The sequence below is a fragment of the Bos taurus genome, chromosome 3 (genome assembly GCF_002263795.3).
Source record: "Bos taurus isolate L1 Dominette 01449 registration number 42190680 breed Hereford chromosome 3, ARS-UCD2.0, whole genome shotgun sequence".
Lineage (NCBI taxonomy): Eukaryota > Metazoa > Chordata > Mammalia > Artiodactyla > Bovidae > Bos > Bos taurus.
The window spans coordinates 43116800-43141464 of NC_037330.1; the positions used below are offsets into that span (position 1 = coordinate 43116800).

General features: G+C 37.5%; 3 protein-coding genes across 11 annotated transcripts in view; 2 read left to right on the forward strand and 1 right to left on the reverse strand.

Annotated features, from left to right (window-relative positions):
• The window catches only part of LRRC39 (leucine rich repeat containing 39), a 21369-nt gene extending 16141 nt beyond the window's left edge, over positions 1 to 5228 (forward strand). The window contains exons 7-9 of one of the 3 annotated variants that reach the window (XM_005204187.5): positions 953 to 1105; positions 1991 to 2127; positions 4968 to 5228. In XM_005204187.5, the coding sequence (XP_005204244.1) occupies positions 953 to 1105; positions 1991 to 2127; positions 4968 to 5023 (346 nt within the window). In that variant the 3' untranslated portion in view covers positions 5024 to 5228. 3 annotated transcript variants of the gene reach the window in all.
• On the reverse strand, positions 3593 to 23908 carry TRMT13 (tRNA methyltransferase 13 homolog). 5 transcript variants are annotated; one of them, XM_010803227.4, is made up of 12 exons: positions 23639 to 23727; positions 22533 to 22701; positions 18970 to 19016; positions 18816 to 18882; positions 15405 to 15467; positions 15156 to 15225; positions 14802 to 14908; positions 14282 to 14449; positions 11648 to 11720; positions 7442 to 7516; positions 5749 to 6181; positions 3593 to 5449 (listed from the first exon to the last, which is right to left on the reverse strand). In XM_010803227.4, the coding sequence occupies exons 2-12, from the start codon at positions 22557 to 22559 to the stop codon at positions 5254 to 5256; spliced, it is 1326 nt and encodes a 441-aa protein (XP_010801529.1). In that variant the 5' UTR covers positions 22560 to 22701; positions 23639 to 23727; the 3' UTR covers positions 3593 to 5253. The 5 variants fall into 5 exon arrangements, with proteins under 5 accessions (XP_010801529.1, NP_001039995.2, XP_010801530.1 ...); NM_001046530.2 differs by lacking the exon at positions 22533 to 22701 and having other exon boundaries at positions 23639 to 23908; XM_010803228.4 differs by lacking the exons at positions 22533 to 22701; positions 23639 to 23727 and adding an exon at positions 23418 to 23505.
• The window catches only part of SASS6 (SAS-6 centriolar assembly protein), a 41248-nt gene continuing 40489 nt past the window's right edge, over positions 23907 to 24665 (forward strand). For 2 of the 3 annotated variants that reach the window (XM_024985632.2, XM_010803156.4), the window contains exon 1: positions 23907 to 24214. In XM_024985632.2, coding sequence (XP_024841400.2) covers positions 23907 to 24214 — 308 coding nt within the window. The remainder of the gene's footprint in view (positions 24215 to 24665) is intronic. The other variant, NM_001192026.1, reaches the window with a different exon arrangement.

Sequence of the window (24665 nt, forward strand, 5' to 3'; positions counted from 1 at the left end):
CTACCAAGAGATGTGTTGAAGCCATCTATGACAAATAAGAAAAGCAAACAAAACAAAGGAGACCCCAGAGATAATCACTCACAATAGATTGTTTAGTGCTACTTCAGATTCCATCTCTGGTCCAGGGAACTAAAATCCCACAAACCATGTGGTGCAGACAAAAAAAAAAGGAGGGGGCATGAGGTTTGGAACAGAAAAATGGACTTTCTGACATGAACAAATTGACAAGAATATGCCACAATAACAACATTGCTTAGGGCTTGCTCCGTGCAGTTTAAAAACCGATTGAGAAAAGTGATGTAGAGATGTTAGTGAATTGCTGAAGATCACAGTAAGTGTGACAGCTACGATTTGAACCCAGGCACCCACAACCTCCAGTGGCTCAGCTGTAAAAAATCCACTTGCAATGCAAGTGATGTGGGGATCGATCCCTGGGTCTGGAGGGAAATGGCAACCGACCCCAGGATTCTTGCCTGGGAAATCTCATGGACAGAGGAGCCTGGTGGGCTATAGTCCCCTGGGGTCTCAAAAGCATCAGATATGACTTAGTGACTAATCAACACCTGCACCCTGGCCTGAGCCCACACTGTTAAACAATATGCATACTTGCCTTGCTCTAAATGGGCAAATTAATAATTTCTGAGTTTGCTTTTAAGATTCTAACTAAGGTTAGATAACATTTTAGCAGTTCTTCTGCAAGAAATCCTATGAAATAGTGAAGAATTGTAGAATACCTTGACTTCATTTCTACTACTACATGGGAGTTGTACTGTCGATGGAGATTAGCTCCCTGATCCAGTTTCCCTAAAATCAGGTAATGTTAAGTCGGTTAACTCAGATAGACTGGTTAAACAAGATGTTATATAGTATGACATTAAATTTTTTTAAGTTAATAAGAACCAGGGTTTTCATATTATATGTGATTAATCACAGAAACCTCTTAATTCTTCAGAATGCAAAATCTACATACATTATGGCTGCAACGGAATGAAATAACATGCTTGCCAGAAACAATCAGCAGTATGAAAAATCTGAGTACTCTTGTTCTCAGCAACAATAAACTGCAAGATATTCCAGTGTGTATGGAAAAGATGACCAATCTAAGGTAAAACTTGTAGACACGGAACTCACATGTTCCTTTCTGGCTGCAGAACAAAGTAATATGAAGAAACTGTTATGAATAGATTTGAGTTCTCATTCACATACGTTTAAAAATCTCTTCCAACTTTGAAGTGCTATAATTTATAAATAGGATTCATACAATACTGGCCTAAATTACTCAAGAATCCTTGAAACTAAAACAGTAGTGGGATTTATCAGCTTTAAGGAATGCCATCTGTTAGTGACATCTTCCTAAAAATCGTCTTTATAATTGCTAACTTTATCCATGATATAAACACCAAAACTGTAAGAACAGTGATTATTTTCCTTCTAAATAACTACAAATGGACACAGGTAATGTTAAATATAACTTTTTACTAAGTTAATTACTAACAGATCTTCCTCAAGTATCTTCCAAAATTTAATTTCCTGACAGTGAGCAGAAGACATTAGAATTCACAACAAATCCCGCAACTTTCAACAGAATCATTTATTTAGCAACTATTGCCCTGTACCCGGTGGTGAAAATACGATAGATAAGACATACTTTTAAAAATATGCAGAAAATTTAAGTTCATAGCATTAACTGTACTTTTGAGATGCATTGGGATTGCTCTTGCAAGTTAACTTATACCACATTAAACATATGCTATGGACTAATAATTGCTTTTACAAGCTTGAAAAATAAGTTGTCTAAAGCTAATATTTTTTTCTTCTAGGAAAGAAACTTAAAGATTCTTGGGATATATCACATCTCACCAAGATGTTCAGTTATTGAAACCAGTTAAAAAAGAGTAATTTAGTATATTATCATTTGATCTTTCTCCAGGAAAATAAATGTACACTTCTATGGCACCTATAAAAATACTGTTTTTTGGTGAACTGCTAGGTTTGTCAACTTCCGAGACAACCCATTGAAACTGGAAGTAACACTTCCTCCCAGTGAAAACATAGAAGAGGAAGAGGAACGGGAATTATTCGGCCTTCAGTTTATGCACACATATATACAGGAGTCACGGAGAGCAGGTATGAGATCTGTATATAACACAGGTTAAAAATTCTTTTTAGTAATGTGTGTATGTGTGTGTGTGTGTGTATATATATATATATATATATATATATGAACTCCTTTATAGACGTTTCATTCCATCTTACCTTTTCTGTCAAATCCTAGTCTCTTAGTAAATATTGTTGAAGGAAAAAAAAAGTGAAATTCAAATGTGTTCACAATTTTGATAAAGCCTTGGAGAGAAAGGTTGTAAAAATGTTAAGAAGTCTTTCAAGTAGAGTCAGGAAATAAATTTCTTTGGTCAAGAACTTGAAGCACAACCAAGTGAATGAAGATGTAATTCTTAAAGCTTCACTGCCTCATTCTGTTTGTTATGTCAGTTTACTCATTAAACACTACTTTCCCTACTGTTTCCCTTTTCTGCAATAATCCACAAATAGAAAAAATTGACTAAAGAAAAAACATTTTGCTACTGTCCCTAGGAGTGAAATGTATCAAAAGAACATAGATTTTAGCCAATAGTTACAATGTGAGTTTTTGATGTACAGATTTTGATCACTGATAATTTAGAATTAAAACCTTTTTGTTGCTTTTTTTTAACTATGAATAGAATGACTTAACCCAAGGGGAAGAGGACAAAGGGCATAATTATCTATTAATAAAAAATAAGCGATAGTAATAGAAAACGTTGTTTTATAATTCACTAAAATGTGAAGAATTTTTTAGTTAAAAGACAGAATTTAGTTACATCTTCAGTTACTTTGAAGAGCAGGTATAATCCAAGCAAAAGGTAAAGAGTATTTTCAGCTGGAAAAAATATTTTTACCAACATCCAAGGAAGGTCATTAGATCTGTTGTAGCAAGGTTGCATAAACAGTAACATGGAGGACAGACTGGAGGAAGATATGTAAAAAATTTGTAATAGTTTGGGGCCTAGGTTTGGATAGCAGAGTATAAATATATAAAAGACAGGTAGGAGACAGAATTGATGACTGAATGAAAATGAGAAAAAGGAGGAGTCCAGGATGAATCTGGTTTTGGCTGGAACTAGATGACTGGTGATGCTGAGATGGGGAAATGAAGCTGGTTTGGTGGTAGAAGTGGAACATGAACTTAAGTTTCAACACAGTGTATGTGATGTACCTGTGGGACATGCAGGAAGAGGTAGTTGTGTAGATCAATCTAAAGTTTAAGGAGTTTACTGAACCTGCAAATTTTGCCGGTCAAGAAATAGCTCCTATGTATATCCCACATATTCACTGTCTCATGTTATCTTAAGGGAAATAAGCAAGGTTGGGGAAAACAATAATCTTTACCTACAGCTGGCATGTTGATCTACAGCAAGTACTCTATGGCTTATCTTCCCACAGAGTACCTGGTATTATTGTCAGAAACATTCATTAAGCTAAATGGTCCACAGGACTTCATCAGTGTAATTCTTGTGTGCGTATGTATGTTTTATGAAATATAACAGAGATAATGTCTGTTGTAGAATATCTTTTTATTTCCAGGCATAAATTGTTGAATAAAGTAAAACAGACTGTATGACACAAATTAGCATTGCCTAACTCAGCAAAATTGGGGTTAATTATTACGATGTATTATCATCTTCCTTTATGGTCTCAATTTGCAGGCATGAATAGCTAATTTTAAAAATAATCCAACTACTTTAATATTTGACATAGAACTTACAACAAGAGAAAAAAGGTTACAACTTAAACAGAGATAATAAAACCAAGTCTGTCATTAAAAATATTTTTATGAATTAGTACTATTAAAACATAATATTTATTAAGTACTTACTCTGTACTTAGAACTGTTCTAAGCATTTTAATATGCTATATCACTTAATGCTCATATGACAACCCTGTGAGGTATTATTATCTTTGTCATCCCCATTTCAAGAGGGGAATTGAGGCACAAAGAGATCAAGTAGTAAGGATCTGAACCTAGGCAGTCTCATGAGATATATGTAAGACCTAAGTAGAAAGGTCAGAAAGTAAAAATGTGCTAGACTTTATAATTAACATACTCACAGACCTACAAATACTAGTTATTTAAGAATATCATTATAATATCTAAATTAGTAATTCTGGATCTTTATCTTGGCAAATGTACAATGATTAAGACAATTTTTACAAATAAAGCAGAAAAAAACCAAGGATGAGATGAGGAAAAGACTAACAGTCCTACCATATGTTTGGTTTAATGTTTACTTGTGCATAGAAACTGCTTATGAGCTGAGGCCCAAAAGTGAGGTTTTTGGTATCACTATCTAATTTCTACTTTATTCCAAATTATCTTCCCAAACAGGAGAGAATATACATGCAATTGTCCTTATATATGTAAAAATGACCCATTAAAAGATACTGATGCCTAATTAACTTCAGAAGTTATTTACAAATTTCAATTTAATTTGTGAATTAGGCTTATAAGTATCCTTTTTGAAGTTTTAACTAGATAATTATCCAATTAGTTATTATCCAAGAGGTAATTATCCAATTACCTCTTTAGTTTTAGTGTCTGTCATGGATAAATTTTGATAATATATAAATACAGGTATGGCTCTTGCAATCTGAAGATAAATTCATTAATTGATTGAGAACATTTCTGTATTTATTTGTAATAGAAACAAATAATCACAATTAATTATTCTTTCCAGATCTGCCTGGACAAAAAATCCATACATAAACCAAATTCTCAGATTGGTCCTTGTTGTAAACTGATAATTGATCATTACATCTTGAACTTGAAAAATAAAAAGTATTAAATAAAACCAAAGGAAAATAAGTTTCTAAAATTAATGCAAATAGAAAGTGAATGTACTAGTTACATGTTGGCATGGTATGTGTTTCAGGTAACCAAGTCAACTGCTCGACTACTTCCCCAAACTCCATAGATGCTGATGGATAGTATAATTCAAGATGCCCTGTTGAAGAAGATTGCTTTGGGAATTTGGTGAATTCTCTACTGTTTGGATTTCTACAGTAAAAAACAAAGCCATTACCTAGGTTCAACGAGGCCAAAACATTTTTAAAGTTCACATTATCTGCTATTTAAATGGTATTTCCATGAATATAAAAATACAATTAAAAAAATTTTTTTTTGGTGGAAGACAGATGTTGTTCAAAATTTCTTTCCTGTTAAGCACTTGTTTCTGGTGATGAAGAATGATTTGGTAAAGCAGTTAACAATACATTTTCCAAAGACACCAGAGGGTCTGTATAGTACTGTAAAGCGGGACTGAAGCCTTTCTGCTGTAAGTACTTGATTCGGCCTTGGTCAATCAGCAATTTACAAAGATGCCCTATTTTCTTCTTTTCTTCACCAGTAAGAAACCTAAATTGAATAAACACATAAAACACATTATTAAAATTCTGTAAAACCTTATAAAATTATTTTAGCTATTCCTATTTATTTACAAACTGCTAAATAACCCACAGTATGTTATAGGTATGCTTCAAAGATACGTTTTGTTAATGCCATAATAAAAGTGTGTGTATTTTAACTTATTCTAAAATTAGATGGTAAAATATATTTTCATGAATGAATTTTTGGCAGTATTCATCTAAAAATAAAGTACAGTAATAATAAAGTATTTCTGCCTTAGTGCTGTGCGCTTCAAAGTAGTCACTCACCCAGGCAAACTCTCAGGGCTGTCATCAGTGATTCTGCATCCTCCATCATCATGCTCTTCACTGCCATCATTCTGTTTATCTCTTCTTTTTGTGGAACTATTTGAAGCTTCCAAAGTCGTTTTTCGCATCCCACAAGTCGCCCAACTACTCATTCGCTGGAAATAGTGGAAATCCACTGCTCCAAGGCCCAGAGCCCTGAAATATTCTTTGCCCACATAATGTCTCCAATCACACCTGTGGTGACAACAGAGTGCAATAACAATGCCAGCCACAGGGGTCCACTTCTCTGGGATATTTTTTTCATTTCCTTCCTTGGCCAAAGTGTTAATTTCTTTTTCTGTTTTATCATTCTTTATGCGTTTGGCTAAAGGTTCTTCATTCCTTTCCTCACAACTGGCAGCATAGGTTTCAACCAAACATCGTAATGCAAGATCTGCAAACACAATTATGTGGCCCCCCCAAACCACATCATCTTTAAAAATAAGTAATTTTTACATTTATTAGGCAGTATGGTTTTTAAAAGCCCAACAACAAAAGCTTACTTAGCTTTATACTTGTGCTAATATCAACTTTGTTCATATTTGCTCTTTTCTCATTACTGAATAATTTTCTCTAATGATTTATTCTGCAAAAAGTCAACTCCCCCCACCCCCAAAAAACTATGTGAAGCTTAAGATCTAAAATTTGAAAAACTGTAGTCCAGCTACTCAAACTGGCTCTCATGTTTCCTACCCTTTTGAGGAAATGACTTGCAAAGAAAAAAATTATGTTTTCTACATATATATTCCAGGGAAGTTTTGAGCTTAAAAACCCAAAAAAAGAAAGAAGAAAGGCATCAGCTAAGCATCTGCTGAAGGTGACGTTCAGAGTCAGTCTTGAAATGTAAGATATTCACAGAAACAGTGAAGAGTTAAGAAGAAGAGGGTCAGAATGTGGAAAGTAGGCCTCACGGAGGCTCAAAGTTTAATCTGCCAGAGTTACACAACAAAGCTGAACCCTGTACTGTTTGATTTCAAAGCCCATGTTCTGTCTACTTTATCATACTACATCTGATGGATCCAAGTTTAAGACAACACATCTTAACATTTCTTTTTTTGTTTCCCCTAGAACTTTGATAAATAATCATCTTCTAGTGGGAGAGTCCTTCCTAAGCAATTCTAAAAAAATGAGTAGCTTCAGGAAAAGAACCATAATAGCTTCTGTAAATTACTGATTTCCTTTTTGGATGAAATATAACCCAAAGAACTTTAAGGTTCCCCCCACCCCCACCCTTTTTTAACATCACTCAGTTGTATCTGACTCTTAGCGACCCCATGGTCTGAAGCCTACCAGGCTCCTCTGTCCATGGGATTTTCCAGGCAAGAGTACTTGAGTGGGTTGCCATTTCCTTCCCCAGGGCATCTTTCCGACCCAGGGATCAAACCCAGGTCTCCTGCATTGCAGACAGACGCTTTACCGTCTGAGCCACCAGGGAAGCCTTTATGATACAGCATTTACAAAAACTCCTAATTTATCCTGCAAAGTGGCCAAAATGAGCAACTAAATAGGAAAGCTCTAAAACTGGATATAATACAGGGCGAATGCTACTAACAAGATAATGAGTTACAAACAAGGGATTAAAGCTACTGAAGAGAGATGCTTTCATGCTAAAACTTAATGTGTTCATCTCAACATTACTCATATGTTTACATACCTGTTGCCACACCACACAGATGCTTTCCAATTCCTACAATAGGTAGTTTTTCTTTGCTTAGCAAAGGAATCTTGTCTGAAATGAAACAAGAACTGTTAGTTCTCTTGTGAGATAAGGCATTAAGTGGGCTTCCAAAGAGAACTAACTAGAATCTTTGAATTTTAGGGCCAAAAGAGGCACAAACAAAAAAATTCTCACTTTATAGCTTAGAAATAAGGGGCTCAAAGATGTAGTGACTTGATAAGTAACAGATGACTACTGATATGGAGAGAAGTAGTTAAAAAGTTCTTTGTTTTCCTTTTCTTCTCACCTCATCCCCAGCAGGTCCTTTACTCCTAATTTAAAGCTTCTTGATTTTTTAGGCCAGTGCTATTCCATACTGACTCAGGACTTTACCCTGTTGAAGCCTTATTTAGCTAAATATTACTACCGATTGATAAAAGGACTAAAAAATTTCCCTACAAGGTTTATTTTTCATAACTAATATATGTGACAAATACACATGAATAATACAACCAACATTTTACATTACACAATATTATATACTCAAAATTATCAAACTAAAAATATAGCTTTTATTGTATCTTGAATAAGATATAATCTTATATAAGAATAAGACATTATTTTAGTTTTTCACACTGTTCTGAATAAAAGAGTCATAATATTAGTATATATAAAAAAAAAGACATCTACAAGGTAATGTAGCAAAATGCAGAACATCACACACAGTTATGGCTTCCTTTCCCAACACCCCCACCCCCCCACCATCCAATTCATTTTCCTTTTTCTAAGTTTCTGAAATGAAAAGTATGTTTCCCCCTACAAATTCAGCTACAGCACCCAGCACAGTTATTTGTCCAATGGAGGTCCTTAGTAAGTATTTCAAATTTTCTGTTGCTTGCTTTCAGATGGTATCACATGCTAGAAGAAATTGCTAACAAGTGGAACAGTTTGCCCATGTAAAGTGACTTAAGAAACTTATATATCAGAGTGAAGAGAAAGGTTGTCTAAGCAAGCCCTTATGGAACTGGGGGCATCAGGAATTTTGGAAGAAGAGCTGAGACCGTTATGTTATAAATAACAGTGCACTGGCAGAAAGTCTGTTTAAGAAGTAGTCAGATCCACATCTCATAGCCACTTGATGATTACCTCTTTACCAACTGGTGGACAACTAGATAATCCTCTGAAGCAATTAAGACAGGAGGTCACTGGACTGATGGACGCTAAGAAGTGGAAAGTTGTGTGTGTGTGTGTGTGTTAGTCGCTCAGTCGTGTCTGACTCTGTGACCCCGTGGATTGTAGCCTGACAAGCTCATCTGTCCATGGAATTCTCCAGGCAAGAATACTGGAGTGAGTTGCCATTCCCGTTTCCAGGGGATCTTCCCAACCCAGGGATCGAACCTGGGCCTCCCACATTGCAGGCAGATTCTTTACTGTCTGAGCCATGAGGGAAGCCCGAAGCAGAAAGTTGATGTGTGGTAAAATAGCAGGATTAAGTGAGTATGCATATGGATGAAGCTTTTACTTCTCACTGGGTCCCACAACATTAGTAACTAGACTCTGACCCTCTAGGCAGGTGATCAAAAAGTGTTATTTGGGGAACCTGATCAGTCCAAGAGGAAAGGTCATGTTTTAAACAAGTTACTTCAAACTGGAAATTGAAGTCAACAATTCCACTTAAAGACTCAAGAGTTCATAGTCCCTTGATCCTTACTATGAACACACCATCAAAAAGCACAGATGTTTGAGCAGAGCCTCTAAGTTGAAAAAGACAGACCAAAACAAATGGAAAAGAGCAACTGAGTGCAAACAGACTCTAAAGGGAGAATACTTCTTAAAAAACGTACTGTTAATATCCTCACAAAGATACTGCATTATGAAAAAAAGAACAGTTAAAATAACAAAGATAAATTCAGAGAAAAAGATCTTAGAAATTAAAACTATGATAGAAGAAATTAAGTTGAAGAAATTTGTGAAAGTATAAAAAAAAAAGATAAAAGATACAGAACAGAGAAGTAAAGTCAAGAAAAGTAGAGAACTATTCCAGGAGGTCTAATAACTAAATCATAAAAGTTCTCTCATTAAGGGAGAAAATAAAAATTGAAGTAGAGAAAATTAAGAAAGAAAGAACGCAAAGAAATTACTCAGAATGCAAGAAAATTTCCCAGAAAGCTGAGAATACTGGAATCTCTAAATCAGGATTTCTCACCCTTGGCATTATTAACTGTTGGCTCCAATAATTCATTGTTGTGGAGAACTGTACTGTACCTTAAAGGATATTTAGCAGAGCTCGGGTCTGTATCCATCTAGCCAGCAACATGTCTAATCTTTTGACAACAAAAAATATCTCAGACATTGTCAATTTTCCCTGATGGCCAAAACTGTCTTTAGTTGAGAACCACTGGTATAAACAGAACAGCATACCAAGTGCCTAACACAATAGGTAAAAATATGACTACAAGACACATTACTGTGAAAATTTAAAACTCTGAGGACAAAGAAAAGAGCCTATAAATTTCTAGAAAGAAAAAAGGAGATGATATACAAGGGGTCAGGACTCAGAACAGCACTGAACTTTTGAACAACAATACTAATGGAGTAATAGTTTCAAAATTCTTAGAAATAGAAAGTCACTCAGTCGTGTCCAACTCTGTGAACCCATGGACTATACAGTCCATGGAATTCTCCAGGCCAGAATAATGGAGTAGGTAACCTTTCCCTTCTCCGGGGGATGTTTCCAACCCAGAGATCAAACCCAGGTTTCTTGCATTGCAGGCAGATTCTTTACCAGATGAGCCACAAGGGAAGCCCCAGAAACAGAAAAGACCCAGCCAAATCAAGTGTAAGGGTAAAGTTAAAGATATTTTCAGACAATGCAAGGCATCACATTTCTCTCTAATTCAAGTGTTTCTCAGGAAGCTACAGAGGAGGTCTTTGCCCAAGAAGAGTAAATCAACAGAGGAAGATGTGGGATAAGATGTAGATAAATAGGGAATTCCCTGAGGGTCCAGTGGTTAGGACTTCGCACTTTCACTGCTGAGGGTTCGATCCCTGGTTGGGGAACTAAGATCCCAAAAGCCGCCCAGGATGACCAAAAGAGAAAAAGAAAATGTGGAAAAATAAATTTCAACCTACAAGAGTGAAGGGAATCCCCAGTATGAGAATGATGAGTTTTAAGGTTGACAGTTGTGCCCCAGGAACAGAAGACAGCATGCCCAGTCTAGACTGGAACAGGTCTGAAGGATCCAGGAGAGAATTTTTCAGGAAGATGGCAACTAACAGAATACTTGATAAATGTATTAGAACAATTTAAGATAATTAAAGTGCAATTTTTAAAGTTATACCTCTTTTAAAAAATTGAAGTATAGTCCATTTACAATGATGTGTTAATTTCTACTGTACACCAAAGTGATCAGTTATATAAACATATATATACATATATTCTTCTTCATATTCTTTTCCAATATGGTTTGTCAGGGGACATTGAATATAGTTCCCTGTGCTATACATAGGACCTTAAATACATTTTTAAAAGACCAAGTAAAAAAAATTATAAATTATCTACTAACTCAATGAACAAATTTTATTTACTATATGGGCCAATGGTGGGTTGCATTACAGGGTTGAATTAAAATTAGCAGAAGAGGTTGCTGGTATATGTTTGTATTATTTTCATTGTAAATAATGTGAAAAACTAAAAAAGGTACAAAAAGGGCATTAAAAAGTATGATTCATGGGTATGTGTGTGTGTATGAAATAAGTTCCATAGAGATGGGTTATTTTCTTTGGTACAATTTAAAATTGTGGGAGTATCTTTCACAAATTAGTTAGGCAGAGAACTAGCTCATTTCCATAACAGTTTTGGTAAAGTCATGTTAACAATGGGCAGAAGGCTAATGTACGGCATGAACAAACTCAGTAATAACAGCACAAATAAGCAAGATAAGGGCATATTATCAAAATTTTTAAACTATTCTCTAGTATGACATTTCATGTCTAGCTGATCCTGAAAAACAATTTCTTAGAGTGTCAACCCTCATCCCATTTATATGTATCTAAATGTTAGATATAAAATTCTACATTAAAAATGGATTAATCTTTGTTTTTCCTGAAGCACTGTTCTGCCTGATTGGATTTCTAAGCAACCCTCAAGAGTTTGAAAGTTCTTTGATTTATGGAAGAGAAACTGAAAGTTATGCAACTTACTCAAACACAAATGTTGAATATCGATTTGAAGTCTTTCAAACACTGAATTTTTCTTTCTGTGTTTGCCATCTACCTGTACAAATAGAACATTATTATAACAATGGGTTTCACGTAAGGGAAAAAAAAGCTTTATGAAAATAAAAAGATTTCTATTTATTTTCAAAAGTCAGAGCTAATAATTTTCCATTTTATTTTTTAGTATTTAAAAAGTAGAATTGTTAATTGTATATTCTGTGACAGAAAATAACAAGTCCATTGGATTCTCCAGGCCAGAATACTATAGTGGGTAGCCTTTCCCTTTTCCAAGGGATCCTCCCAACCCAGGGATCGAACCCAGGTCTCCTGCATTGCAGGTTATTCTTCACCAACAGAGCCACCAAGGAAGCCAAAGAATACTGGAGTGGGTATGCTATCCCTTCTCCAGCGGATCTTCCCAACCCAGGAATTGAACCGGGGTCTCCTGCATTGCAGGTGAATTCTTTACCAGCTGAGCTACCAGGGAAGCCCTCACATTTTTATAAGCCTTGAACATTTCACAAATTATAATGTACACATTATTTCCTTTAATTCTAAAAATTCCCAATTCACTGATGAAGGCATTAATGTTCACAGATGTTAACTGACTTACCTAAGATTATTTGCCAGTTCCTTTATCTTTATCAGGCCCTAATACACTATTTGTGGCTTGCTTCTCTTCTTACTCTCCCTGAAAGATCACAACCATTCTCATCTATATCCATAAACCTATGATTGATAAATCTACATGGTGGCCCGGACCGTTCTGATGAGTACACACAAATCCAATTGTCAAACAGAAAGTTCTACTTCAACAGCAAACTCACCTAAAACTGAACTCATTATTTCTCCCTCTGAACTATTCTTCCCCTTCATCCTGGCACATTCCCTGTCTGAGGGAAGAACACCACTTAAATCATTTAAGGCACAAAAGGTCACCAGAATTAACTCCTCCGTCTTACTTAATCAAGTCTCATGGCTCCCACTATCATTACATTTCTCATACTCTTTCCCTCCTCTCTGTCTCACTGCAACATCCTTAGCTCTGGCCCATTTCTTACCTGGATCATAGGATGCTGCTGCTGCTGCTGCTAAGTCACTTCAGTCGTGTCCGACTCTGTGCGATCCCATAGACGGCAGCCCACCAGGCTCCACCGTCCCTGGGATTCTCCAGGCAAGAACACTGGAGTGGGTTGCCATTTCCTTCTCCAATGCATGAAAGTGAAAAGTGAAAGCGAAGTCGCTCAGTCGTATCCAACTCCCAGCGATCCCATGGACTGCAGCCTACCAGGCTCCTCCGTCCATGGGATTTTCCAGGCAAGAGTACTGGAGTGGGGTGCCAGGGCCTTCTCTGGGATCATAGGGTAGTATCTTATTATTAATCTCCCTAGTTCAAGTTTCATACTCTTCTGATACAGCTTTAATGGTACTGCTAAAAGGAACTTTTAAAACTCTATTTACTTCACCAATCCTTATATACTCCTTAAATCTCTTCTTTGCTGCTTCCTTCTCCTCAGGAAACCTGAGGCTGGTGTTTCATCTTCTGGTAGAACTCTTACATATCTGGTACTTATCACTTAGCGTACTAAACCAATACTGTCCCATTAGATGTAAGCTTCTTGAAGACAAGAATTAAATCTTGTTTCCACTGTATCCCCAGCATGTAACAGGATAAAGTCAAACTCCTTCCATAGCATAAAATATGACCCCTTCCAGAATCTGTCCCACCTCTCCCATCTCACTGTTGAACTCTACTTCACATCATTACTTCCATCACACAGAAATGTTTCTGTGTTCCCCTGTCTTTTCAGGCATTTGGTTACACTGTTCTTGCTTCCTAGAATGCTTCTCAAACCCTGTACCTAGCAAATACTCACTTTTCAAGACAGACCTCAAACATCACTTTTTCTATGTAGCCATTTATCATCCCTTCCCTGCAGTAAAACTTGTCACTCCCTCCTTTGAACCCACACTGTATTCTGTGCAGCATCTTTTTTTTTCCTTCGTATTTTAACACCATTAAAAAAATAATCATTTATCTATTTGTCTCTTCTTTCTAAATATAAGTGGGCTTCCCTTATGGCTCAGCTGGTAGACTCTGCCTGCAATGCTGGAGACTTGGGTTTGATTCTTGGGTTGAGAAGATCCCCTAGAGAAGGGAAAGGCTACTCACTCCAGTATTCTGGCCTAGAGAATTCCATGGACTGTATAGTCCATGGGGTCGCAAAGAGTCGGACACGACTGACTTTCACTTTCACTCTGAACATAATAGAACATAGGGACTCTTGTATTATTTGACTTTATCTACTTAGTATCTGTCATGGTTCTGGTGGTATGCTCAATAAATGTTTACTGAACAAACAGTAAGTTTCAGAGGTAGGTAAGGACTCAAGACTTTTAACTGCTAGCTTGAGCTTGGCTCTTTTCACATATCTCCTTGTTTTTGTTATTATTTTAAGAACTCAGAAATTTAGATTAAAAAATTACCTTTAAGTCACCAATATAATTAGAATAAAAAACTATAATCAAATAAACACAAAAAACTCATTTTCTTTTAGAGGCTTTTTAAGTGCAAACAAAATCTGGCTACAAATATACCACAGTGTGGATTTCACTTACCTTGAATCTTGTGGTCACCTTTTCTACTAGGATGAAGTGAACTTTTTCAGCATCTTTTAAGGCAATATCAACCCAATGAGATAATTTTCCCTTTCCTGCTCCAAATTCAACAAAGCATCTTCTTGGACCAAGTAACTTTAAATTTTCAATGTTACCTAAAATAGAAGCCTGCAAACTTCACGAGATTATTTTATAAACTAGAACAAAAAACATGTGGCTCAAATGGAAAAACAGCAAGACAATTTCTGTATAGGGCACCATGTTCACAATGGTAATTTTTGTTTGGCTTTAAAGTTTTTCTCCTGCTTTTAAATAGTTAACATGCAGTACTCAGAACCCTATCTATGCCAAGGACTTTCTATATATGTTTGAACAACCTTATTTGAAATGGAGATTCTGTACCATGAAAGATAATCTAAACAAAATTTCATTAATACTATTTTAGAAAAAATAGAATGTTAGCTTCTGACAAATGAACAAAAAGGCCATTTTTAGTAGAGTTACTATGGCTTAAACATACCTGCTGTTTCAGATGTTTGGCTGCAGAATCACCATTTTTAGGGTCATTAAGGGCATCATGCAATGCTGGATGGGACATAATTTGATCTTTAAGTGTGCAGTTCAAACCTGTGCCAAATAAAAGCACACAAGCCTAAACAATCAAGTGTGAAACTGTAGTGTTCTAAGCAATGGTAGTAATATTAAACCACAGAGAAATTTCCCTTCTCCAGGGGATCTTCCCAACCCAGGGATCGAATCTGGGTCTCTTGCATTGCAGGCAGACTCTTGACTGTCTGAGCTACCACGCAAGTTCAACTCATATACTACCTCATTGTTCTAATAAAATTTAACTTGTAAATTTAGGCAGACTTACCTTCACTTGCTTTTCTCAATTTCTTAATTAAGTTTTCCAGCTGCTCTTCAGAGAGAGACGAAATTGGAACCTATATACAAAAATGGGACATGAGCTGGTCTGGGAACTGATAACATTGATTCTATAAGAAAATGCACTTTACATCAAAATAGTTAATTTATTTCAAAAATTGGAACAATAATTGTAAGCTTATTTACAGTGTGGAGATACTCTAGAACACCTCATAAAATTAAAAAGTCAAGTACTTACCAATTGATCTGGTATTTCGGTTTCATCTTTTAAACCTGCATTAATATCTTGAATAAAGAAGTCCTTAACAAAAACAAAATAACAAACGTTATTAATGTGAAGAGTTCACAAAAATTAAGGTGAAAAACTGATTCATTCCTTCTAATACTCTGCACCAGCCATCTTCTCTTTCTTCCATTCATTTATTCATGAAAAAATTATTCATAAATAATTACTGAATGACTACTCTGGTCCTTAACTTGCTTTAGTTGCTGAGGATTCACCAGAGTGAACAGAACAGACAAAAACCTCTGTGTTGCTGGATCTTACATTCTAGTGAGGTGGCTATCTGAATAGACATTTATAGTCTAAAGAAATTCATTCGTAATTTCTATTAACATTTTTACCTATCTCTAGCATAGACTGAGGATGTTACTTTTGCTAACTGTTAAAGCAAAAACAAAGGCCCAACTACAAATGGCTGTTTATCAGATAGGTAGCATGGCCACAAACACATATGAAAAAATATTACAATGGTTTAGGTCTGATTTCTTCTATTTTAAAATACTAATTAAAACAGAATACAGAAATGTCCTGTGATACTATGTTGTGTAAATTAACATAGTGAGATATTTCTAGTCCATTTTCAGAGACAGAAAGACTCTAAGTAAGGATCTAATTCAACATGTTCAATAATGAAAATGTTCTATATCTGCCCTAGCTAACATGGTAGCTACAGCCTTGAAATATGGCTAGTGTGACTGAGGAACCGGACTTTCATTTTGCTTAATTTTAATTAACTCAAATTTAAATAGTTACACATGGCTAGTGGCTACATTGGAGAAGCCAATGGCAACCCACTCCAGTACTCTTGCCTGGAAAATCCCATGGATGGAGGAGCCTGGTAGGCTACAATCCATGGAATCGTGAAGAGTTGGACACGACTGAGTGACTTCACTTTCACTTTTCACTTTCATGTATTGGAGAAGGAAATGGCAACCCACTCCAGTGTTTTTGCCTGGAGAATCCCAGAGATGGTGGAGCCTGGTGGGCTGCTGTCTATGGGGTTGCACAGAGTCGGACACAACTGACACGACTTAGCAGCAGCAACAGCAGTGGCTACGTATTAGACCATGTAGACATAAATGAATCAAATAGTGTAATTTTTTACAAATTCTCTTTTGAAGGTGAAAACAACTCCTGAGACATTATGTAAAGTAATTTAGTTATGCATTAGACATTAATGCACAGGCTTTAGTTATACAAATGGCAGAAAAGTAATGTATGAATTGTGGGTTGCTACTTTTACTTATATGGGTAATAAGAGAAACTACTGATTAAGTGGAACAGGTTAGAAAGTGAGTATTAGAGTGTTTTGTTGGATAACTGACAAAACTATAACAGAAAATTATTAACAGCTACAACTATTAGTAAAGCAAAACCTGGGTTTCATGTTATACATAGTGTACTAGACAAAAACTGTTCTATATTTCTTTTCTCTATCTCGTCACCCCACTGCTTTTCTCCCTTTCCTTTTCACTGTGTCCCTAGCATGCAATGAAATCTGTGCATGGGTATTCCATTTTTGGGGGGGCCCAGTGCCACTCAGCCTGTGGGATCTTAGTTCCCCAACCAGGAACTGAACCTGGTTCTTCAGCAGTGAAATCATGGAGTCCCAATCACTGGATCACCAGGAAATTCACAGGGGTATTCCAGTTTTAATAAATTCACTTTGTCTCTCAAACTGTTCTCAGAACACATATTCAATCTGCTTGCTTTAACTAAAGCCTAACAGTTAGGTAAGGAAGAGAACCTCCATGCCTGTGAAAGTGAAAATGTTAGTTGCTCAGTTGTGTCCGACTCTTTGCAACCCCATGGAATGTAGCCTGCCAGGCTCTGTCCATTGAATTCTCTAGGATAGAATGCTGGAGTGGGTAGCCATTCCCTTCTCCAGGTGATCTTCCCAATCCAGGGACTGAACCCAGGTTCTTTTGTGGCTCAGATGGTAAAGAATCTGCCTGTAATGCAGGAGACCCAGGTTCAATCCCTGGGTTGGGAAGATCCCTTGGAGAAGGAAATGGCAACCCATTCAAGTATGCTTGCCTGGAGAATTCCATGGACAGAGGAGCCTGATGGCTACATGTAGTCCATGGGGTTGCAAAGAGTCAGACACTACTGAGTGACTAACACTAACACTCCTGCATTGCAGACAGGTTCTAAAGAACCTGTCTGAGCCACCAGGGAAGCCAGATAATCTCCATGCATACTTGAAAATAAAGGCAATATTCTTTTTACTAAAAGACTAACTAGGGATAGTCATCACTTTTCTACTACACATCTTAATGTAAAATTTTTTTCTTTTTAAACTTATGCCATTTGGCTTACTGGTTTTCAATTAGGAGGCATTTGGAAATGTATGGGGATAATTTGTTGTCAAACGACAGTGCTGTTGGGACTTCCCTGGTCGTCCAGTGGTTGAGAATCTGTCTGCTAATGCAGGAGACAGATTTGATCCCTGATCCAGGAAGATTATTATCTAGGTGCACTTATGCCCATAACTACTGGACCTGTGCTCTAGAGCCTAGGAGCAGCAACTACTAAGCCTATGTGCCACAACTACTGAAGCCTGCGCACCCTAAAGCCCATGCTCTGCAACGAGAAGCCACCGGAATGAGAAGCTGGCATATTGCAACTGGAGAGTAGACCCTGCTCTCCACAATTAGAAAAAACCCCACACAGCAACGAAGACCCAGCAGAGCCAGAAAAGAAAAAAAAAAAGAAGTATATATTTAAAAAAAGGACTCAGTTCAAGTGTTACTCTCTCTGGAAAGTCTTTCTTGATCCCTTAGATTTAATTTTAATGCAAGTATGTGCTCTTATCACATGTACACTTACTTCTTTCATTGAACTTAAGAGTTCACTGAAGACTGGGATCATATTTTATTGAAATAAACTTGTATGCTAATGTGCTAAGTTGCTTCAGTTGTGTCTGAGTCTTTTTTACCCTATGGACTATAGCCCCTAGACTCCTCTGTCCATGGGATTCTCCAGGCAAGAATGCTGGAGTGGGTTGCCGTGCCCTCCTCCAGGGGATCTTCCTGACCCAGGGAATGAACCTGTGTCTCTTAGGTCTCCTGCACTGGCAGGTGGTTTCTTTACCACTAGCGTTGGCACTAAGTAAGTATTTTTGAATAAGTAAACTGTGGAATTACTCTCTGAATACTATTTTTGTTGCAAAATCATCTGTTACCTAAATTAGGACTCTTAGTGGATTCACAGTCTAATGTCCTATATACACTCAGATGTATTTACCGTATTTCAGTCTCTTGAAGCAAGAGCTTTGTTAAAAGCTCATATTTGTAATCTACTAAGTATATATAAATATTACATAGCACCTATTTTACCATTCCATTTTACTGACCAAACACTTACAGGTTTTGGCTTCTCTCTTGAGTTACACTTTTTCAGATGCTTTGCTAGTCGATCTTCATATACTGTGCTAAATTTAAAGAGAAAATTATTTAAAATAAGACTGTGATAATCACTGTTTCTAGCACAGAAAAACCCTTCTCCAACCCATACTTACTGTTTTGGATCTAAAGGACACAGAATTCTTTTCCGAGCATTTTCTTCCTAAAAACAACAACGAAAAAAGAACATATTTATTCTAACAATATATCAAGTTTATTGCTTACAGATACTAGATACAGCTTCAGTATAATCATAAGCTTATGCTATCCCAAAACAAGATTAAGGAAACCTTAAAGGCACATTAACAAAACACTCCCAAAATCAGATCATCGAGTTTAAAACACAAATCTCTAGTGTAATGAGATATCACCTCATACCTGTCAGAATGGCTATCATTAAAAAGAACATAAATAACAAATACTGACAGTCATGTGGAAAAAAGGAAATCCTCATTCACTGTTGGTAGGAATGTAAATTGGTACAGTCACTGTGGAAAACAGTAAGGAGGGTTTTCAAAAAACAAAAAATACAACTACTGTATGACCCAGCAATTCCACCTCTGGGTACATATCCATAAAAACACTAATTCAAAAAGATGTGTACCCCAATGTTCACAATAGCATTACTTATAATTGCCAAGATATAGAAGCAACGTAAATATTCATCAACAGATGAATGGATTAAGATGATGTGGTAAACACACACACATACCCCCTATGGAATAGTATTCAGCCTTTAAAAAGACTGGAATTCTGCCATTTGCAACAAAATGGATAGACTTGGAGGACATGGTCAGAGAAATAAGTCAGACAGGGAAAGACAAATACTATATGATATCACTTATATGTGGACTCTAAAAAAATAATACTCCTAGCGAAAATAAGGGAAAAAAGCAACAGACTCACAAATATACAGAACAAACTAGTGCAGAGAGGAAAGGGGAGAGGAGCATTATAGGGGCAGAGGATTAAGAGGTACAAACCATTATGTATAAAATAAACTACAAAGATATATTGTACAACACATGGAATATAGCCAGTATTTTATAACCATTGTAAATGGAGTATAACCTTTAAAATTGTGAATCACTGTATTGTACATCTGTACCCTGGTGGCTCAGATGGTAAAACGTCTGCCTACAATGTGGGACACCCAGGTTTGATCCATGTGTCGGGAAGTTCCTCTGGAGAAGGAAATGGCAACCCACTCCAGTACTCTTGCCTGGAAAATCCCATGGACGGAGAAGCCTGGTAGGCTACAGTCCATGGGGTTGCAAAAAGTCAGACATGACTGAGCGACTAAATTTTCACTTCATCTATACTTCAATTAAAAAAAAAACCTTTAGTGTAGCTCGTTTAGGCATATATGAGCAAATATTGCTTTGGATAACATTGATCTACAGCTTCAAACAGGTTATAGAGAAATCCTACATATGTAATTTTCAATCTATGACAGCACTGACTAGATATACGCTCTTATTCTAGGGACACCAAGGAAAAAAATGCTGCCGGTTTAAATTACGACATATCGATTATATTACGTAATCATAATATCATTGATATTAAAAAATATTCTGATTTTAGAGATGTTAAAATGTGTGGGAAAATTGTGTCTCAGACACAACTAAAGATAGATCTTCCTCAACTTATGATGGAATTACATTCTGATAAACCCATTGTATGGAGAAGGCAATGGCACCCCACTCCAGTACTCTTGCCTGGAAAATCCCATGGACGGAGGAACCTGGTAGGCTGCAGTCCATGGGGTGGCTAAGAGTTGGACACGACTGAGCGACTTCACTTTCACTTTTCACTGTCATGCATTGGAGAAGGAAATGGAAACCCGCTCCAGTGTTCTCCCCTGGAGAATCCCAGGGATGGTGGAGCTTGATGGGCTGCCATCTATGGGGTCTCACAGAGTCGGACACGACTGTCGTGACTTAGCAGCAGCAGCAGCAAACCCATCCTAAGCTGACATATTCTCAAAAATGCATTTAATACATCTAACCTACCGAGCATTATAGCATAATCTAGTCTATCTCAAATGTGATCAGAACATTTATCAAAAGTCTACAGTTGGGCAAAATCATCTAAAAGCCTATTTCATAATAAAGTGTTGAATATCTTATGTATTTTATTGACTACTGTACTGAAAGTGAAAAACAGATGGTTGTGTGGGTACAGAATGACAGTTAGCATATTAGTTGTTTACCCTTGTGATACTATGGCTGACTTGGAGCCCTTACTCCTGACACTGCCCAGTACTGCGTATCACTAGCCCCAGAAAAGATGAAAAATTCAAAATTCAAAGTATGCTCTCTACTGAACACTCACTGCTTTTGCAGTATCATAAAGCCAAAGAATCATAAGTTGAACCACAGTCAGTTAGGGACGTCTATATGGTCTTTTAAGCACTTGGTACGTGATCATACTCTGCTGGCTTTGCAGCTTTTGGTACAGAATAATAACATCCTATTCATTTCTAAGTTACATTGATTTAACTACAAGTACTCAGAAAAAATAAAGGAGTTAATAGTTAATAGTGTTGGCAAGTCTGTATAGTGTAACAGTCAAAACCAGAGGTCAGACTGCTTAGATTCCTAATTTTTCTATTAGTTCCTAGCTATCAGCTCCTAACTTTACGATCTGAAGTCTTACTGCCTCATATGAAAGACAAGAATAAGGTATCTTCTCAAGTGTTGTAAAAATTGAGCTAATAGGTTTCAAAAGAAATGTTAGCACAGTGCTGTTCATACAGCAAATGCTGTGTTCATAACTAGTGTTAACAATTTCTTTTTCAGTCTATTTCAGTTCTGTTCTGCCTCCTAGTGTATCCACAAAACGATGTTCACTGAACTTCTTGAACAAGTTAAGAGACTTTTCAATATCTTTTGAAGATATAGCACATATTCTTCCCTATTTGCTGACTTTAAAGTCTAAACTCCATGAAGGAGAAGACTCTATGTCAACGTCCCAAAGTATAATGAATGATGAGTACAAGAAGAAAGTACTTTTAGAATTTGTTATTTGTTAGAAACAAGGCTTCTCAACCTTGGCAGTACTGATATTTGGGGCTGGATAATTCTTTTTTGTGGGGGCTGTCCTGCCCACTGTAGGATGTTTAGCAGCATCTCTGGCCTCTAGCCACTAGATGCAAGAAACAGTCTTCAGCTGCGACGACCAAAATGTCTTCAAACATTGTTTGGGGACGCTAAATCATCCCCACATTAGAAACACTGGGTAAAAATAAGTACAAGTTATACTTGTACTTATAACTCAGCCATATATGACACTTCAAAAAAGAGATGGGAACAATATACTCAATCATAACAAAAATTAAAGATTCAGTGAAAGTGTTAGTTGCTCAGTGTGTCCCACTGTGTAACCCACCAAGCTCCTCTGTCCGTGGAATTTTTCAGGCAAGAATACTGGAGTGGGTGGCCATGCCTTTCTCCAAGGGAACTTTCCAACCCATGGATTGAACCTGGGTCTCCAGCATTGCAAGCAAACTCTTTACTGTCTCAGCAACCAGGCAAGCCCAGGATACCCCAAACTGAAAACCAAACTAGTCACTGAAAGTGTTTCCACTTGGAGCTTTTCAGTCTTTTTTCAAGAGATTAATAACATGATGTCATTCCTCTCCAGGAATATGGATTACCCTGTAAGGATCTAGTCATACTCTACTACTGTTTGCATCTGCTGTCATCTTCTGGACGTCTGGTTAAGGTGAAATACCAGGCCTTATAACAGGGAGAACAAAATCCTTCTGCAATCATAAAATTCATTTTTCAGTCAGGGGATGTTTGCTGGTCCTCTCAAAATACAACAGAAAGTGTACTTCAGAGTTCCTGTAAGTCACAGGTCAAAAAAAGAATAAGCTTGTTTCAGTACACTTCATTCCAGCCAAGTATCAGTTAAATCAAAATATGAGTTAGAGCTATAGCTATGAGGGATCAGTAGCAGATGAAAGGGTTCTACAGCGGTACTGGTACTGGATATTGCCTAGGAGGATAAACCATCTAACAAAGAAAAATAATGTAAATAATACTGGATATTCAGAAGGCAGGAAATCAAATGGTTTTCTCTATGGCTTAACCTTCCTAAAACCTATGAAACATGATCTTTTTCTATAAGCATTATGCTGATCTTGTTTTTAAATGCCCTGTCATATATACCCTAAAGAAATACACATACATAAAAATATAGGCTGCTTGACAATACAATCATATGTACAACCGAGCAAAACTGTACACTTTCTCTTCTCAATTTTAAAAGAATTCATTCTTACGTGTTTTTTAAATCTTTCCTTCCCCTTTTCAGCAAAGTAGTTACTAGTTGCTTTCAAAAGATTGTACGTCTAAATAAAAAATTTTTGGAAGTTTCTCTCAACCGCATTCACAAGACGTGATTATCGTTCACGAAACAATGAAAACACAATTAGTGAAACCTTGGATTCTTTCATTGATCACTCTTCTTTCTAAACCACCATTTCCCATCAGGAAGGCGGAGAGTGAGCCGAGCGCAAGAAGCGGTAGTCTGCAGTAAAACTAAAATCTAGCATTACCATGAGCTGGTATCAAGATAAACGGGTCACTGCTGGCGCTTTACTTAAATAAAACAATGCACTTCACTACGGCTCATCATCTCTCCCTAGGGAGGCCAGTATTGCGTTTATCACAGGAAAAGCTGCAAAATCCAGGGGGCTGAAGCAGAAATCTGTCAGAGGGGAGGTGCCGGACCAGGAAACTTATTTCCGACCCTCGAGAGGGTAAGGCGATACCAGACCTCCGAGGCTCCAGCGTGTTCACCACAGAACCTTTTTCCGGCTGCCACCACCATCCTGCAGAACCGCTTCTTCTTTTCCACAAAATAACCGCATCGCCCCTCTTCTGGAAAGACAGTTCCATGCGGCGTCAGCGCAGCGGCCGCCATAATTCAGGGCTCACTCCGGGTGGCAAGCATTGATCAGCTGAAGAGACGAAAAGTTCTCAGATTCACTCCTGTCCCGTTCCCGTAACAAATATGGCTGCGTCAGGTCCTTCCACGCAGGAGAATGCCATACCCGGAACTTTACCATCCCAGCTTCGTAAAACCGGAAGAAGTTGATGGTGGCCGGCGAGGTCCAAACCTCCTTTGTATTTCCTCTGTTTCTCTTTCTCCGCTTTCTCCGCCTCCTCCGCGGAAGCAGAGCGGCAAACTCAAACTTTACAGGACCCGGAAGTCTTTCAGCCTAATATCGCGGGCCGGGCCTGTTGTGTTTTATTTTTTCGCACACCGGCCAGGGCAGCGGTTCAGCATGAGCCAGATTTTGTTCCAGCAACTCGTCCCGTTGCAGGTGAAATGCAGAGACTGCGAGGAGAGGTGAGGTTCGCGTTACCCCGTGCCCGTGGGTGGCGGTTGGGGTTGGGCCAAGGGGAAAGATGGCGGCCCCCGCCAGTGCGCAGCGGCCTGCGGGAGGGTATCCAGCCGGAGTCCCCGGGAAGAGACCTATCTGGGACCTGGCTCTCTCTCACTAAGTAAGTTCTCCGTCGCCGAGAAGGGAAGTGTGTGAGGAATGGGACGCTGACCTGCATCAAATTAATTTAAAGAAAAACTTATCTCTGAACGTTATCGTGGACATTATAGCCCTTTGCTTTTTGACAGATAAGAACTCCTGCTGAGAAAATTAATTTACTCGAGGGCTTACGAGTTCAACGCAGGGCGGGCACTAGAACTCAGGCCTTGGTTCCCAGCCATTTTTCCACTCTTTTTTGCGTTATATTGGAAGTAAGTTAAGCTTCGATTTAATGAACTATGTGGTATATTGCTTCTT

What these genes read in the sequence shown, in the direction of transcription:
- TRMT13 (NM_001046530.2), bottom strand. Translation starts at nt 23,785, where the DNA reads ATGGCGGCCGCTGCGCTGACGCCGCATGGAACTGTCTTTCCAGAAGAG. An exon ending in TGTCCTTTAGATCCAAAACA is followed by an intron (nt 18,883 to 18,969) that starts GTAAGTATGGGT and finishes CTTTAAATTTAG; the next exon opens with CACAGTATATGAAGATCGAC. An exon ending in TCTGTGTGGTGTGGCAACAG is followed by an intron (nt 6,182 to 7,441) that starts GTATGTAAACAT and finishes TTGTGTTTGCAG; the next exon opens with ATCTTGCATTACGATGTTTG.